This window comes from Thermobia domestica, chromosome 4 (assembly GCF_964235325.1).
Source record: "Thermobia domestica chromosome 4, izTheDome1.hap1.1, whole genome shotgun sequence".
In the NCBI taxonomy this organism is placed as follows: Eukaryota; Metazoa; Arthropoda; class Insecta; order Zygentoma; family Lepismatidae; genus Thermobia; species Thermobia domestica.
This window is the reverse complement of record NC_137457.1, coordinates 314,129,124-314,148,070: the sequence shown is the minus strand read 5'-3', so window position 1 is coordinate 314,148,070 and position 18,947 is coordinate 314,129,124. Positions and strand designations below refer to the sequence as shown.

The 18,947-nt window shown below is 36.5% G+C and overlaps 1 protein-coding gene across 1 annotated transcript in view; it reads left to right on the top strand.

The window, feature by feature from the left end:
* Positions 1 to 18,947, top strand: part of LOC145684330 (uncharacterized) — a 134,860-nt gene that overhangs the window by 9,726 nt on the left and 106,187 nt on the right. The window contains exons 2-5 of the mRNA XM_081756528.1: positions 1,693 to 2,678; positions 6,076 to 6,158; positions 11,345 to 11,513; positions 13,437 to 13,591. Of these exons, the coding sequence (XP_081612654.1) occupies positions 1,797 to 2,678; positions 6,076 to 6,158; positions 11,345 to 11,513; positions 13,437 to 13,591 (1,289 nt within the window). The 5' untranslated portion in view covers positions 1,693 to 1,796. The remainder of the gene's footprint in view (positions 1 to 1,692; positions 2,679 to 6,075; positions 6,159 to 11,344; positions 11,514 to 13,436; positions 13,592 to 18,947) is intronic.

Genomic DNA, 18,947 nt, shown 5'->3' with positions numbered 1-18,947 from the left:
CGACGCCCGGTCAGCGAGAGACACCTAATCGCACAAACTCATTTCCTTTCACGACGCCTGGTCAAAGAGAGTAACTTCACCTACAAAAGCCCTACGACGCTTGGTCATTGGGTTCCTTCCTCTTTCTTACCTAAAATATTAGAGGAAACTACTTATTGTAATATATATCTGTATTCAAGAGGATCTTTTTATAATAAAAGGTGATGGGAAAGTCCAATCTCCCGAGTACGATAATTGCTCTACCCTACATAAACTAAGAGAATTTTACAATATTTATGAGAAAAGAAGGGGAGGAGAAAAGTACCAGATTTGTTGGTGAACGTACTAGAACACTAAAATATTATAAAAGGTACTAGATCTATTACGAAAGTACTAGCGGTGGTCACACTGGTCTTGCTCAGTCACTGTCAAGGTTTCATGTTTCGCGCGCGTGTTGAGGGGAAGGAGGTGGCACATGACAAGGGAGAATTGACAAGAGCGAGCTGTAAGATGCGCGCGCAACCCGCCTATATTTTTGGCGTTTGCTTTAGGTTAATATGTCCTATGTTTTCTAAAACATTGAAGTTTTGCGCTGAAGTGGAAGCTTTAAGCATGTGAAGATCTGGTGCTGAGTATGTTTTAAACCTCTACATTCCTTGATAATGGGTGTTTTATAAAGTATCCGAAATACTGGATATTATTACCTTAGGACAGGGTTTCTTTCTTAACCTGGGGCCGCAACCCCTAGGGGGGTCTCGAAGATAAGCGGAAGAGATAAATGTATATAATTAGAATCTAATACCGGAAAATATTTTTTTTTAAATATTTTGATTTTTGTTCTGATAGGCATATTTTTATTTTTATACATACTATTAAGAACAACAACAAAATAAAAAAAAAAAAGTCTACTAAACATTTTCAACAGGTGCAGAGTTGTTTAAAAATCAATTTAAATGAAAGAGATACAATATGGAACTAGTGAGAACTGCATATTGGAACACCAGAAAAGTAGAAATACAACAAAACCTGCATATTGAAATACAATTAAAATTGAAAGCAAATTAGATAGCTGAGCATGGTGTGATTTCACTAGTGCGGCAATGTCCGGTCAATCTTCATAACGCACATTATCAAGTCATTTAAAATACTCAATAACTTTTTTAACAACTGTCCCAAGTTTTTGTAACAAAAATTAGATTTTTTTTTTTTTATTATATGACCCAAAATTAAGGAAGTTATGGAGTTTTAAAATTTTCAAACGGCCTCCATTTTGAAACGGATTCGATATTTGTAATTAATATTAATGAAATGACCAAATTTAGTTTCAATCTATTCGCTTTTATGGAAGTTACAGTATCCACTATATACAAGAAATGGATTCTACTGCCATAGAAAGAGATGGATAATCGTGAAATCTTCGCAATAGGTATATTAAAAATCCCACACAAGCTTATTACAAAGGACAAATTATATCGGGAGTCGCTGGCAAGAGGATGTGATAAAATGGGGGTCGTAATAGGAATTAGGTTGAGAACCACTGGATTAGAAATACGAAAAAAAAAAAAACATTACTTATTTTATTTTGTAATATTTATTACATTCGCTCTTAGTCATCTTAATGGTATTTGGTGTGTATGTGTTGTGATTCAGAAGTGTTCTTTGTTCGTTATACTCTTTTTCTAACATTATTGTTTTTCTTTTTTAATATTCTAGAGTGCTGAGACACGTATTAACAAAGAAGTAAATACCTTCTTCTCACACTTAACAACAGATATGAGAAATTTTACCACTAGAATTGTGGAAATCCATATCTGGAGATGAATTCTTCGGTAGAAATTAAAACTATACCGGTAGAAAATGATACATCTATTTCCGTTGCCGGTACACTTGTGTACCCAGGTGGAAGTAATAACTGGACAAGCGTGTCCAGCAATCAACCATCAACATCCTCCTCGTCATCATCATCAACAAAACCTGTAGATCTTGGAAATTCCATTCTCAAAGTAGCATCACAGTCGTTTCCGTTGGATCAGAACGGATCCAAAGTCTTTATTTTGTCCCCATCGCAGTTAAAGGATTTAAAGCTAATTCCTGTAGAAACTGCCAAAACTGTCCGTCCAGTAGTGAAAGGGAACCGGAAGTTAATTCCGGTTAGTTATGTATTAAATCTTAACAATAGCATTGAAGGAACAAGTTCTGAAGGAAGTCAGCAACAGGCGACTAGTAGACAAGACAACATCACAGTTACAACTGTAGTAAAATCATCTGATACAGTTTCAAATAGTATAAACACTTCCCAGTCAATAAGTAGAAAATCGTCATCGAGTGATAGTCAGGAATGTGACACAAGGCCATCGTTAGATGTTACTTGTGATGAAGGTAGCGATGACTCTAACCGAGGTGTAGAGGATTCAGACAGCAGCAGCCTTCAAGGTTCATCACAGCCGCGGTCAAGTGTAACAGCGCCTGGGCTGAGTGGAAACGCGACAAAATGTGCAAACGCTGGACAGATTGTACCATCAACTGTCTCTGCTGCAAAATTGCAAGTGCAGCCGCCAGCTACAAGTCAAACTGGGAAATCAAGCAGTCCGTATCTGTTGGAGTCTGAGACTTTGTATGAAATTATTGAGAAAGAAAAGCAAATCCAATATTTTGTGTCACCAAAGGAAGGAGGCCATAAGCAGAAAGAGGTAGTCTCGGTGAGTTCTATTTCAAAACTTGTTTTTCTCATAATGTATTGGTAAATATTAGAAAGTAAATTTAAACAATGAATACGGGGTGTCTTAAAAGTCCCCTGCCATAGGGTAACTGTTATTATCAGAATTACAACAAAATGTAACAGGAAAAACCATCTCCAAATATGTTGTTTGCAGTCTAAAGTGAATTAATTTTTTAAATCGGACGAACCGTTTGGGCTGTACATTCTTTCTGCGCCCAATGTTAAATGAAAATGAAACGTTCCCATTTACCTGGACCCACAACATAAGTGAATAAAGTTATTGTTTGAAATGGGGGCTGCCCATCGACATGCTAGTGTAAAAGACAATAGCTTCATTCACTTATGTTGCGGGTCCAGATAAATGGCAACGTTGCATTTTCATTGAACATTGGGTGCATAAAGAGTGTACAGCCCAAACGGCTCGTCCGATTTAAAAAAGAATCATTAACTTTAGATTGAAAACATCATATTCGGAGACGGTTCCCCCCTCTTACATTTTGTTGTAACTCAGAAAATAAGTTACCCTATGTCAGGGACTTCTGAGACGCCGTGTATATACGAGGCGTGCTTTTTAAGTAAGTACCATTTTGAAATAGTAATAATAAGTAAAGTATGTTTTTCTTAACGATTTTATTACGTGAAAGCCTATACTTTAATATACTTTTCTACGTAGTTTCCACGAATATTAATGCAGTTACCGTACTGTACAACAAACTTTTGAATACTATTTTCATAAATGTCTATCGCCTGGTTTGCAACACGGCCGTTTTGACCTCGTCGTCGTCGTCGTGGCGCTGACCACCAAGATGCTTCTTCAAATGCAGGAACATATAGTGTGGTAAACTTACCAGATAAGGACGAACTCGTAAAGCGTATGTTCTCTTTCACTTTGTCTTTTCTCGTCAGCTTTCTGGACCAAGTCTTCAATGATGATAGAAGGTCGTTTACTTCGTTCGTGATCATGGACATAAAGTTCTAACCCATTTCCTTATCTTTCCATCGGTCATAATGTTTTCTCTATACACCTCACTAATCTGGGAACGAATTTCAACCGCTTTCATGCCTTTGGCACTAACTAGGGATGATTGCATAGCGGGACCAAGTACCTGCGTAAAACCTATATATCGTCTGAAAACTCTTGCCATAAGAAATACAAAACCATTTTTCAAATCACGGACAAACCCACAACCTGACCCTATAAGGGGCCATTTTGTTGGTGATTGTGACTCAATGTATGGCATATTCGACGGAAGTAAAAATGAATGTTATTATGCATAAGTCCATCATGCTCCTTTTTTGGCTCCATTTTTGCCAACCAGTTGTAAAAATGAGAAGGTGTAAAACAGGTTCCGTAGGATAAGATGTTTGTACACCAAGCTTGGCAGAAACATTACACGGCACTATAGCAAAAAGACGTTGAATGTGACCATCTCCCAACCATTCTAGGTTGTCAGTGTTGGCAACCAAGTATAAATATCACGATATTACAAATGTCGTACGTGCCATTGAACGAATATATAACAAATGTGACATAAGCAACATTGGACAATGGAAAACCTAACATAGGTCACAGTCTAATTATGTCCGCCAATGCTGTAGACTTCATGCAAAAATCTTGAATGTTCGCATTGGTTGGAAATACTGCTAAACTTGGGTGCTTGAGAGAAGGGGACATTCACACTATGTTTTCCTTTGCTGTAGTGTCGTGTAATGTTTCGTGCCAAGCTTGGTGTATAAACGTCTTATCGTACAGAACCTGTTTTACACTTCTCATTTTTACAATTGGTTGACAACACTGGCAAACTGGGGGTCCTTGAGAGAGGAATACGTCCACAGTATATTTTCTCTAGTGACGAATGATTATTATGTCACGTTACATGGATATACATCCAGTGGTAGAGAAACCATCTGTCACATTGTACTTGCAATTCGTTGGCAACACTGACCAGATGGGTACGTCTGGGTTCAAAGTGATATTATCAAACATTTGCCTGAGCAGCGTTCTACCAATGAGCCAAAAAGGAGCAGGGCTCAGGCGCTTACGCGTGATGCATTGTAATGTTCATTTTACTTCTGTTGAATACGCCATACATAGTCACAAACACCAACAAAATAGGTTCACGTCAGGATGTAGGTTTGCCCGTGATTTGAAAAGGGTTTCGTACTTCTCATAGCAAGAGCTTTCAGACGATATATAGGTTTTACCCAGGTACTTGGTCCCGCTATGGAATCATTCCTAGTAAGAAAACGGATCATAGCGTGTATTTCACTGTCGGCGGGATTCTCAATCGGTGGAAGCATTTAAAGTACTCACAAACAAGCATAAACATGCTCGAATGTGTCTGTAATGCCGGATGTGTCTAGGCACACTGCGCATGCGCGGGATGCCGACCGCAGCGTTTCAGTGGCTGAATTTCAAAAACAGTACTTACTTAAAAACAAACAGGCCTCATATACACCGGATGTATCAGAAGAAAGTGTTTTTCAATCTAAGATTGTGGGATTTTTCCAATCGCACCAGCTTGTTTGCACTCCACACTAGTGAGGGACCCTATGTTAGATGAATAAGCAACATTGCCATCAGCAGACTGTTTCCTTGGGTCTCCATCCCGCCAAAAATTCAGCATTGTTGGGGAAAGGACTTGGTATATTCTAGGTTCCCCTCACACTATAATGTGCATGGTGTCATTTTTGCGTGCCCTTAACGTTCCATTCGAACAGCCTTCTGAACTGGAAACGTTACTTTTTTTCATGTAACGTAGGAGTCCAAACGGCTAGCAAGATTGAAAAAATTCCATTGTATGTATTTCCAACAACTTGCCTCTCTTTTGAATTTTTCGTATCTTAACTCGTAACTGAACTTGTCTAATAGCTCCGGACTTTTGATGCACTCGGTGCGTGTGTGTGTACAGAGACATGTAAGTTAGACGCAAATTTGGTCAAAAAGTTTTTTTTTTTTTTTTTTATGCCTTTCTGTAACTTATGATGATTCAGCCTTGTCCTCAAATTTTGCAACCGTAATTTAACTTATTTCCCGACGACATACAATGATGGAACTTTGTTACATGCTCTTTTTTTAACTTCCAAAGTTCAACTGTGTCCTCAAAGCTTAATACCTTAACTTATTTCTCGACGTCATACAGTGATGAAATGCTGGTGGTATACCATGTTCTTTGTGATGTTTATTTAAAGATTAGCACACGAGAGGTGAAGATTTCCAATAAAATTGTGGATAAAAGTTGTTTCTCGTCAAAATTTTGTGTAACATAGTGGTGGGGAAATGTAGGCTTCGCTGATGTGCGTTATTGGAATTTGACCATATAGAGCAGTTACATTTATATTTTGTATGACGCTAGTTTTTTGTTCTATGTTTTCAGGAGAGAAAGACTTGGACAAGAACAAGAACCAAGAGGCAGGCAACGAATTACAAGTCCTTCAGTGATGAAGAGAATATGATTGGGTAAGATTTAACTTATTTATATACGAGTTACTTTCGTTAACCAAGTGGCTACTTTCATTTATTACATATTTTATGGTAAACTGTAAAAAGCATTGGCAGGCTGAAGTCATGGCACCAATGGAAAATATGATCAATATATTCGCCTTTAGTTTCAACAAAACGCAGACTGTTCCGAGGTTAACCGCTCACCTCAGGTACGAGGAGAACCTCGTATGATCCCAACCTATACTCTTTCCAGCCTTAGAAAAAAGTAGATGTAAACAAACCCACCGAACTACCAGTGGGTCTGTGACCAGTGATTGGTTGTTGGTCTCATTGCACTAGTATCCTACCGCAATATAATCCCTACTAAGATAATACTTTCAAATAAAGATGTCTGAATTTATCCTGCATTTTGTGTTAAGAAACGCAAATATATAATGTTTAACAACAGATGTAGCTTTATTTCAACCTCATCCGTATTTAAACCCATATTATTTACTTCGCATGCGTGTGCCTGTGCGCTCCGACTCTGCTCATTTAAATTATAGAATGCAGAGTTTCATGGCGACGATAGAATGCAGAGTTTCATGGCGACGATGAATGACAATAGTCCGTCTCATGTTACAAAACATAAAAAGGGCAAAAGGAACAGAGGCAATCTCGTTTACACAACGATTTAAGAAAATACATATTTCCAACATAACAGTGGTCAGTGTGTTAATTATTTACCAACCAACCGAGCCTTACACTTTAGAAATTATGCGACGACCGTAACCTAGCAGACGATCTTGCTGTTCACGTCTCTCGCTGCCGAAGCACGTGTGAGCCGCGGAGTAATACATTTCGCTTTGTTTACGTCTACTTTGTTCTAAGGCTGGAAAGACTTTGTTAGTTTGTCGTTTGTCGTCATCATGTCGGTAAGTTTCCCCGGAAATTTCCCGTTTCCTCTCGCATTCTCATCCCACCAATTGGGGGGCGCGGTAGCTCAGTGGTAGAGCGTTCACCTCTGGTGCTTGGGGTCTGTGGTTCGATCCAAGCTCACGCCGTGTGGACTTTGTGGTGGACAAACACGGTGCTCGTGGATTTTCTCTGGGTTCTCCCGTTTCCTCTCACTTTCTTCATTCCACCATTTCATTCATTCATTCATCATCACCGTTTCCTTTAGCCTAACGGGCATAACCGTGGGACGTAAAACTTAAAGATTTCATTTCATTCCACCAATTCCTTAATCATTCGTTTTCTTTAGTTTAAAGGGCGTAGGCATGGGACGTTACCTGATTTCATTTCAAAGATCTTCTATTTTCAAGGCTTATAAAGTTAGGGAAAACCATTCGCATCCTTCCAATTCACTTATTGCAAGTACCATACTTGTATTTTAAATGTATTTCACTTATGTATGATAGACACTAAAACTTAATAAGGAAACATTAAAATAAACAATTAATGTATGTCTAATTAATTTTTCCTTATTAATTTTAGTGTCTCTAATACAGCATTTAGTGGCAATAAAAGTTAGAGAAGTTTATGTATAATACATGTATAAATGTATAATACATGGTGGGTACAAATTATTAGACGATTTCAGAAGTCCGTCTGTTGTTCCGATACGTTTGGAGAATATTTAGCTTTCCCTCGGGAGGGCATACGGGTAAGTGACATTTTTTTTTTTTTTTTTTAATTTGAACCTTCTTCTTACACGCCTACATAATTTGAATTTTAGTGTCCTTGAGAATCTAAATCGAATGTGATAAATGCAGTTAATGCTTTTCACCATTTGACTAAATAACACTTCTCAAGTAATTGGCAGAAATTTTTTTAAAAAATCTCAGAACGGTTATTTTTCCAAGAATGATTAAGTGTGTTTCATGAGGGCATGGAAATTACTGGCATGAATTTAAAAAAAGATGTTCGATAGGTAGTAGGACTGATTTTTTTCTTTTTCTTTTTTTTCTTTTTTATTTCTTTCTTTTTAAAATATGCCCCTTCTGCATCAACACAGCGTTTCCAGCGACTCTAGAAATCACGGAAGGCTCCCTGGAACACAGAAACTAGAATGCTCTTCAGCTCCCTCGTTACGGTATCTTGAATGGCCTGGACCGAGCCGTGGTGCCGTCCTTTCATGACCCTTTTCAGTCGGGGTACGAGGAAGAAGTCCGCAGAAGCGACATCTGGGCTGTAGGGTGGCTGGGGATATTGAGTGATGCCATGTTTGGTCAAGAAGTTCATGACAGCAAAGGTAGTGTGGTTAGGCTAAGGGAGAGGGATAATTTAGGCAAGTGAATGATAGTGGAATGAAAATGTTGAAGGAAACGGGAGTACCCCGAAATAACCCACAGACACGATGTTATCCACCACAAACTTACTTGGCGCGGGATTGAACCAGGGATCCTACGCAGGCAAAGGAGACACCAAGCACTTTACCACTGAGCCACCGTGCTATGATTAACTAAATGTGGTAATACGTTATAAGATATGCATTTCAATGTACTATTTTCTATTAAAAGTTAACATTTGTTTACCTGAGTGGTGCGTTGCACAATGATCTTAATTCCCGAAAACGTGGCCAATAGTCGGAAAAGTAATATAGGGGAGGCCGGAGTAATAAGAGACACGGCCAAAAAATACCCTAAATATCAAACAGGGTGTCTATCGGTCGCGAAAAAGTCACGAAATCAGAAAACGGTCATGAAAGTCTCGAAAAAGTCACGAAATTTAGCTTTTGGGTCACGATATTTTTAAACTGTAAAAATGTAAATACAGATTGGAAAATTTTGTTCTATAAAACGTTAAAATTCACCACCAAAAATGTTTATGGTCGGCTTGAGACGCTACCAAATCGCAAGCAAAGTACGTTTCTATCGCATGGATGAAAATTCGGCCTCATTCGTACCCAAATTCGCTCTTGAAAATGTTAGAAAATTTTATGATTGGGTACAGAAAAGGTCACGAAAAAGTCACGAAATTTCATTTTGGAATTTTAGTAGACACCCTGTCAAATCAAAATTATATATATATATAAAAGTAATGGCAACGCCAATACCTTTACTTTCCTACCCCACTCGCACTAATATGAGTTTTTATATTGTTGTCATGCTATGAAAAAATACCTTCACTTTGAACTTACCACAGAAGTTCGTGACTGTTTTAATATAAAATTTTATTGTGAAAAGTTGGTTACAAATGTGGAAATGACTGCTATGTAAGTTTGTGACTAAGATTATGAAGATTGATGTGAAGTTTTGCAAATGTTGAAACATTGCATTTCAGGTCAATTGAGGGCATATCTCTTATTACCCCAGTTCAACTTTGTTTATTTAGCGCATGTGACGAGTATAACCTGCTATATTTTGTACATAGAAAGTAAATAGAAAATTCCTACTCTGGTAATTTAGTCATAGTCTGTGCATAGATAGTGACAGTGGAGAGTATGCTTTGGATCAGCTAATTTCATCAGGTGGCGAAAGTTTGCCAGCGGAAATTGATCCAACCAGAGCAGAATCTTGCTTAGAAATATGTTACGCCGTGTACTATGATCTTGACTGGTATATTGGGAGGGTTATTGCTTTCCCAGATGAAGGACTGTGTAAGGTTACATTTTGGAAAATGGAACTAAGTTTCAATTGGCCTTTCTATGATAACATTCAAACAGTGAAATCCAAATTTGTGTTGTATGGACCTATCAAACTGGATGGAAATGGGCTATTCCAGATTTCCAGAGGATAGTTCCAAAAAATTCTTTGTGTTTATAGCAAAATGAAAAAGGACTTTTCAAACCAAAACAGAAAGATTAAATATGGCTCATCTTCTTTTGGTAGGCCGAGGAGTTTGTAGGTCTATTGTTAATATTTGTTAACCTCATGCCTATATGCCAACAGTTCGTTTTGGTCTATACATTTTTTCTACGTTTGTTTAAGTGGTGTAGCTTAAGATAATTAATAAGGCCTACCTGCTAACATTTATGTTACACTAAAGTTTAAATTACATTTTATTACTTTTATTATTTCCAAACTCTCTTTGTACATATTTCATATGATCATTCGACTGTACATCGTAAAAAGCTTAATATTCATCTTACACATTTTTCGAAAATGTAGTTTTACATAGGCTACATTTTACATAAAATTTGGTCAACAATAGGTTTACAACATTTTTCAATGTTCTCTTCTTGTATGATTACAATTTAATAGCTTTTTCAATTCATTTAAGTTAGCTAAAACTATTTTTCAAATACGTGTTTTTTCTTTGAGAATTTAGGCACTTTTTAAGTTCGTTTTCGACATTCTTCAGAAAATTTCTTTCAGTATTCTTTTTTATTTGGTAGTGTGAGTTCCATCCATGATGTATCTAGATTTCGTAAAACGCAACTATACTTTGTTTCAATGGTTTTTGATATTTAATACTCAGGCAAATAAATTTTCCGAACTAACTATTAAATTTCATTTTTTAAATCTTGATATTTCGGGAACATATGTACATATTTCAAATCTATAAAAGTAAATTGTTCAGAATTGTCTGAATGTTTTTCCTTAAACAACTTAAGTCTCCACTGACTTAAACAAAATTTTTCGTGAATTTTTTTGATCTGAAAAAGCAACTGGAAAAATGTGTTAATACATCAGCAGGTTTCATTTTTTAGTACAATCACATGTATTTTTTTTCCTAGTTCCTCAGGAAGTCAATGCAACTGCAAGAATATTTTTTTTTTGTCCCATATTATCCCGGCTTCCCTTAATCTTTATAAAAGTTAATAAATAGGGTTTTTTGAAATCACTTAATTCAAATTTGTTTTAATTATTATTATTTATTTATTTATTGAATAAATTCCCAGATACAACATAATTTTGCCATTTTACACAGGGAAAGTTAACAAGAAGGAAAAAAAATAAAAGTATTAACAACAATAACATCAATAATGTCAACAAAGAGAGCAAAGATATTTATTTATTTATTTTTCAGAAACTTTACGCGTTACAATTCAGGTAACCAAATTCGCACTTTTAATTTGTTATTTTTGTTTCTCAAGTTCACCTTTTAAAAGCATTAGCATACCGGCCCCAGAGCCTGTTACGATTCTTGGTGCTTTAGTTTTTCTTTCGTGCTTTTTTTTTTTCACTCTGATAATTTTTTCTTTCAGTACTCTGCAGTTTAGAATAAATTATCTATATGATATTGTGATTTCTAAAACACTAATTATTTTTATCTAGGCGCGGACAAGTAGAAAACTATGGAGGAATGCGAAATTCGGCTGAACGTTTGAAATCTTGGCGCACGTCCCTTCTTGAAGAAGGTTATATTAAGTGCAACATTGGTGCTTGCAGATATGTCACTCGCAGTGTGCAGGAGATGAAACAACACAATTCTGTTTGCGATGGGGTAAGTACTAATGTTTTGCTATCACAAGGCTATCATAGATTCTAACGATCATGCAGCTTGGTCAGAATTTTAACAATAGACATTGGAATGCGTAAAGAATCCAGAATAGTAAATAATTAACAACTAGGGTTCGGAAATTTTAAAAAAGGCATGTGTGTATATGCATTTTGAAGGTTAGTGCACATTCTAACGTTGCTTGATTGATTTAAGTCTAATGTTCTTTCTGTATCGAGGCTAAATGAGACGAGGACCTGCAGTTTAAGTTGGAATCCGTACGCTTGTAATTCGTTCACATTTTTTAAAAGGCTTTTCCACGGGAATTGGACCCAGAACCCATGCACCAAATGCGCGCGTGCTAGCTAGTAAACCAGTAGCAAGGGCACATATTCTAATGGTATTCATATATTTCCGTATACGTTTGAAATTATGGATCATTTAGGCATTCTTAACGTCCTAATTAGGTAGTTTTGTATCTATATTGAACTCCACCATCCGAAATACTCTTTCTAATGTTTTTTCTTCGTATTAATTGGAAAGGCACGTGACTTAGTGACTACATTGCAAAGTCGTCCCTGGGGCATTATGTACGGCGGTTCAATAATATGTCTTCGATGTGGGTGTCACGGCAAGTGAGTCCTGGATGGAGGGACTATCATGTTGATGTCTGTGAGGAACTTTCGAATCATTTTGAGGCGAAGGTGATGGATTTCTGGGCAGAATTGTTACAAATGAAAGCTGGGCCACTGCCAACTGAAATAAAGAGAGCAAGCAAGGAATTATTATGCTTATTCCCTTCCGTGATTGAAATGGGGTAATTTTGTATCATTGCATGGAAAAATAAACAACAGTGACCAGTGCTTCGTATACAAGTCTGCTCGAAAATCACCTTCGTCCTGCAATCAGAAATAAACGATGAGAACTTCTGACTTCAGATGTTTTGTTGCTTCGACAATGCCTTTCTCATACTACTCGTTTAACGGTGTTCATAATCCAAAGCATCAAATTTAAGATTTGTCTTCTTCCACCCAATTACTCATGTTTTCGGACCGCTCAAAGATGGGATGGAAGACAATCATTTCTGGAGTGATGAACAGGTGAAAACAGCAATGCATGAGTGGCTACAGTCACTCATTTTTTTCTCGACATACCCTCGCACTTCCAAAGTGTTAGAATACATTCATTGCACATCATGGGAACTATGTCAAAAAAGGAGGTTTGTTTAAATTTTCTGTATTTCTTAATTTGTTATAATATATAATTAGATTTTCATTACAGGGTGTACTAGAAGTAGTGACTCACCTTGTGAGTGATCAGTACATTTGTATTATAAACAAGAATGGCATAAAACAAAATTGTAGGTACAGAGGAATGATGTACAAATCAAGTGCTTTACAGTATCTAATCCGTATTCTCCATTCGGAGGTCCACCTGGCTGCCATTAACATCAATGCATGCCTTCATCTGGAGACGCACATTTCTGCACGCATCTCGACACATTTGAACGGGAATGTTATTAAATTCCTAGGCGATTCGTACCGTCAATTCCACAACACTGTTTATGGGTATCGAAGGCTTTGTTTAATCTTGTTTTGTCTACCACTGTGGTGCAGGATCACTGTACATCTCCTTCATTCGTCGCTGGACATCCGTAACGTTGTATGCATCAGAAAATAGTCGAACGCATTGGACGTGTTTTTATAGTGTCAGATCGAGCCGGTATCTTGTAGTGTTGCCAACTGAAAAAAAAAAAAAAAAGAAACATCATCAACAATCATACAGCCTAACCTACCGCACCTAACAACAAGTGAATCACTACTTCTGGAACACCCGGTAGTTAAAAGTGCATGTGTAAACCTTGTCATTTTATTTGAAAATAGTTTTTAATTGTGTAAAAAAAAAATATTAATGCTTTTTGTCTTTTAGGATGGCTCCTTCGCGAAATTTATTTGCCATTTATGTGAAGGTCGCGTGATGACCGAAGAGGCGCTAGTGCATCATTTGAGAACCTGTCATTCGAAGAAAAACAAAAAGAAGACCACCTACATGAAAGGCGACGCATCTACTCGTGGCTACAGCAGGTAAACATTTTAAAAATTGTACTTGCCTCGTACTCAGTCCGTGGGCTACATATCAGGACCTTGGAAGAGAAAGGGTGAACCCGAAAAATCATTTTTTTTTTTTTCGTCGAATCGGATAGATCTGGACAACACATAGATACCGCGTTTTGCCCTTAGTTTTCTCACAGTTTCAGGATAAACGAGGATTCGCCCTTGTTATCTTAATGTACTTGCAAAACTTTCAGCTTGATATCCCAACATCCCCATTTCAGGATTCACTTTTTTTCTTTCTCAAGGTCCTGATATGACAATGATGATAATTAAGGCAGGAAAAGAATGCATTAAATGAAACTTCTAATGACACTAGGATGAAAATAAGAAACGAAATGGATATTTGGAGGAGCACGTGTTACGCTGTTGCCTCTTCAATCAGAGTACAACATCACAAATAATTTCACGCATAGATGAACTCTTTCCATCTCCGTATGTGTTGTTTGAAAACTCCATCATCGGCCGCTAGTAGACCAGGGCAAGAAAGGTGCATTATGAGACTGGACATTAAACATTACTTTTTAGAAAAAAAAAAAAAAAATGCGGGAAAATACACTGTACAAAATGCATTGCATTTCCTCGTCTGTCCGATTTGGGTGATTTTTGGATATGTTGTAGCTGAGGACCATCCGAGAAATTGTTTATATGGGGTAACTCCCTCTTGACCAACCTTCTGACGTGCAGAGGTCACCAAAGGACACAACGTGTGTTGGCAGAACTGGTTCAAACTTGACATAGAAAAAATGCTGCGGCAAATGAGGATTTTCCACGTAAATAACCGTGTTATCTCCAGAGGTCACCAAAGGTCACGAGACCGGTCGCATTTGAAGCGGCTGTGTTTGAAACTTCCAGTTTTGAAGGTATAGAGTTTGAACCTGACGAGTAGTTGTACGGCATCATCGATGCATGAAATTATGTAGCAAGGTGAGGCAACCGGCTGCCCTAGGAATGTGCCGAGGGAAGAGAATCATCGTTCCTTGCTTTCCACACAAGTACCGGAAGGAGAAAGTCATCTGCTGGCTCGGAGGCGAGAGTGTGGAAAGTACTGGATCAACGTAGGGAGAGGGGTCCCAAGTTCCCTGCTCCGGGCAACGGTAGAACTGATCAGCCGGCTGACTTCTCCCACAACACGTTTCGATTTGTGTCCTTCCATTACATCACTACTGCATTTTGTATGCCAAGTTTACGACAGTTCCAACAAAACCCGTTGTGTGACATTTGGAGACCTCTGGAGGTCACAGAGTTGGTCATAGGGAGTTGGTCCCGTATAAACAATTGACCGAGGAGTCCTCGGCTACAACATATCCGAAAATTAACCAAATCGAACAGACAAGGAAATATAATGCTTTTTGTACGGCGTCCTTAGCAATTGCATAGAAGTAGTAAAATTTTAATAACTTAATTAGAAATTGCCTTTGTTCTACTGTCTTAATATGCGAGCCTGAAATAGAAATACCGTTACTTAAAAATTCAACTAAGTATTCTAGGACTCGAGAAATGACAGCTTGTATATATATGCAATACTTTTATAACAGTAAATATGAAAAATCAAAACATTTGAGAAATTTATACGAACAAGAATAACAAATTTTAATATTTGTATCTTCAATTAATCGATTCAGCAATTCAAAATCTTTATCAAAATGCGTTAAATGGACAATTTCCTCTAGCAACAATAATTCAACGTATAATTTTCAAATTACTAATCCAAATATCATATAGGTCTGAATTGAATTGTAATACATAAATCCAATATATTTCTAACATCGTGTGCGTGGGTTTCCTCGGGGTTCTCCCGTTTCCTCCCATTTTCTTCATTTCTCATCACCATCTCCTTTAGCCTAATTGGCATAACCGTGGGGCATAAAACTCAAAGATTTCATTTGATTTCCAATATATTTCTTCAGATAAAGTCTATCAAACGGCTAGATAATACTAATACAACAGAAAATTTAACATTCTCCTGAAATAGTAATTGTACTAGACCGAATTGTAATGTATATAGTGGTAAAGTTCCTAAAGAAACTCTCCCATTTGCAACTATCGTTATTACGTTCATGATTGGCCCTTTTATTGATGACCTGAATAACCCTCGTGACATCTACTCCTTTCTCATCATAAGTTTGCACGTGTTTTTGAACTGTCAATTCGTTTCTAATTATGCTTAAAGTAGAGACGTTCCCAGTTCATACAATTATTTATTTTTGTATCAAAAGATCCAATGTATTTCAGTCAAAAATTTTCTTGTAGGCCTTACTACATATAGAACTTATAAGTGGATTTTGAAACCAAGATCGTATGTTATTGGACAAAACCAATTTATAAAACGATTGAATTCGAAGAGCTATCAACGATTGGTTACTAAATGCTAAAGAATAAGAATACCAGTAACTACGAAAGAATTCCACTCCCGCGGTTTTGTAAGATTGAGAATACACGCTGTGTACCCACCTTCACTGTCGAGTCATGTATAATGTAAACTTATCGACTGTTGCAAAAGAAATCTCGGAGTGGGAACAATGCGCATGGTTAACGCCAGATGCTTGTTGATAGACAAAAATAAATGTTTGCACTGCACTACTTTTAAGATACTTTACCTGGAATCTATTCCTGGTTTAAATTATACACATATTTAAAATGATGCTTTCCTTTCACCGGCTAAAAAGACACAACACTGAATATCCAATATTTTATGGCATTTTTTGGATATCACTTCATAATTAAATAAAATGGATTATGCACAAAATATATTATATTTAATATTTTAACTTTCACGAAAACAAAACATATATATGTATGACACTACAGTAGCACATGTGAATTATAACCAACATACCAACTGTAACATGAGTGGCCCAACGAAATTCATTCGGACGAACACGGAACGATACCGATTAAGAATACGAATTTCACGGCCGTAGGATTACGATAAATTCCATGATGATTGTGAAGTTCAATTCAGAAGCACTTCATTTCTTTTGTAACACAAATACGATTTTTCCTTAGTATTTTCCAGCATCAGGGTTTTGTAGTGTAAATTTTAAATAGTTTCTTCTCATTTTAAACTTCATTTAGGTTAGTTGATAAAGTTTTGTTACGAGTGCGTTTTCTTCACATGTTGACGCGATGAGATTTGCAGAAGCACTCTCTAAGAAAATTACGTTGAAACTTCCAATTTGGTAATTATGATATAGAATCCATTTTAAGTGGTTTGATTTCATTTGCAATATGTTTATCACCAAAAACTACATATTGTAACTGTTAAATTTTGCAGAGCACTCTCGCGCTAATACGTGTGTTTAGCTTCAGCTTTTGACGAGTACTCTCTCGCGCCTTTTGTTAGCGTCACCTTCTTGCCTGTTTCGCAGCGCAAGAATACACTACAAGAACAAAATATAGTTTACAGAAAATGTCTAATTTTCACTTCACTGTTTTAATCATGGGGGATAATGGACTCTTCCAATTGAAAAATACATTGAGAATATTGATGCACCCATTAATGTAAAAGATGAGTAATTATGGACAAAAGTCACATTATCACGTACAATTCAGTGCAGTTGCTTGGAGTCTATTCTGCGTGGGTGTCAGTGAGGAGACAAACAAAATTCCTTACCAAATTATTCCTGACGGGAGATGCAGAGCTGTCTTGAAGAATGAGGCACCTTTTGGGTAAAAAAAATTCCAGTGCTTCGCTCTTCTGCGAAATCTGACTGGCTACACATTGATTCCAAGAATTAGCGTTGTGAATATGAGGGCTGATTGAAAAGTTGATATGACAATATCGTTACAAACTTAACTTAGTATAATGTGCTTATTCCGTAAAAAATATGAAAACTCGATTTAGGGACCGTTCAAAAAATTTGTGGCCCCTGATGCAATTGGAACGAAAGATCCAGTATATTTCAATCAAAAATTTTTCTGTAGGCCTTATATCTGGAGAACTACATGCAGTGTAGCCAAGTCCAAACTATCACTTAACTCAATATGGTGTGCTTATTCCGTAGAAAATACAAAAATTCGATTTAGAGGCCATTCAAAAATTTTGTGGCCCCTGATCCACAAACTAATTATTGGTCAAGATCGCAATCTTTTGATCCAATTTGGATGATTCCTAAAATTCTTGTTTTCCAATGATGATGGCCTATTTATTTTTACTTGAAATCACGTGCAAAGAACGTATCATAAATTTATATTTGTTACTAACTTCATCGATTTCGTGATTTGAAGTTTACTCACTCATTTATTTCAACGGTCTCTTCTGCTGGCTTCCAGAGTTTCTTGACGATAAGAGTTAAGAAAACGTCGGTTTTATATTAAGGGTCTCATTTTGTGTGATACGTACTTTTGTATGAATAAAAGTTTAAAATGATGGACGTACCTCGTATATATGTTTCTAGTTTCATAGGACAATCATTTCGGCACTTGTACAAATTTCTGGTGTTTTTTTTTTTTTTTTTTTTTTCAAGTCAATTTTATCTTGAAGACGATAAAACATAATTGTCACCTACACCACGAGTTGTCCTTCCACTTATTCTGAATACTTCAACACTGACTTACATTGCAACAAAATAGATAATGCATCATTTATTGGATTTTGATTATACGCTGTTCGTTACCAGAAAAGACTTCCTAATTCATATAAGCGTTTCATCGAGTGAATTAGCTCATGAAACCAGTAAATAATTTGTCGAACTATTTAATATTTTAGCATTAATGCCCCTAAAAAAAATAGCGAAAAGCTGAAATTATAAAAGTTGGGTACTAATCAGTTGAATTTCTCAAGTGTCTATGAAACACATGTACGTGCCAGTACATTTATATATAGACATGACGAACATATGCATATAAACTAAACTGAAGAACATATTCGAGATGTCAGACATAACGATGCCATAACATCGGGCTTTTTAAAACAACTGAAAGATGGAAAACAAAAATTGATCATAGTGTTGAAATTTTAATAATAATAAAAAAAGTCTTAGAAATACTGCCATGAAGACCTTCTATTTTTATATAACGAAGGAATAAAAATCAAATTCCTACATGAGCATTCTGAACAGAAGCTGGAATAACATCATTTATGCGTTTGTCATAGTTACTAACCATAGAAGAACCACAAATATTTAAAACAGTACACTATAAAGCCTTAAGAAGTTTGCTTATATATCTATATCTATCTTTATATATATTTATTTATATCTATCTTTTATATATAATTTACAAAACTATTCGGAAAGTATTCTAATGAAGATCAAAAATTCTTGAAAAGATCATCGATATTTCAAGTAAATTTATTAATTGCTGGTACTTTCGTGCAGATGTCCAC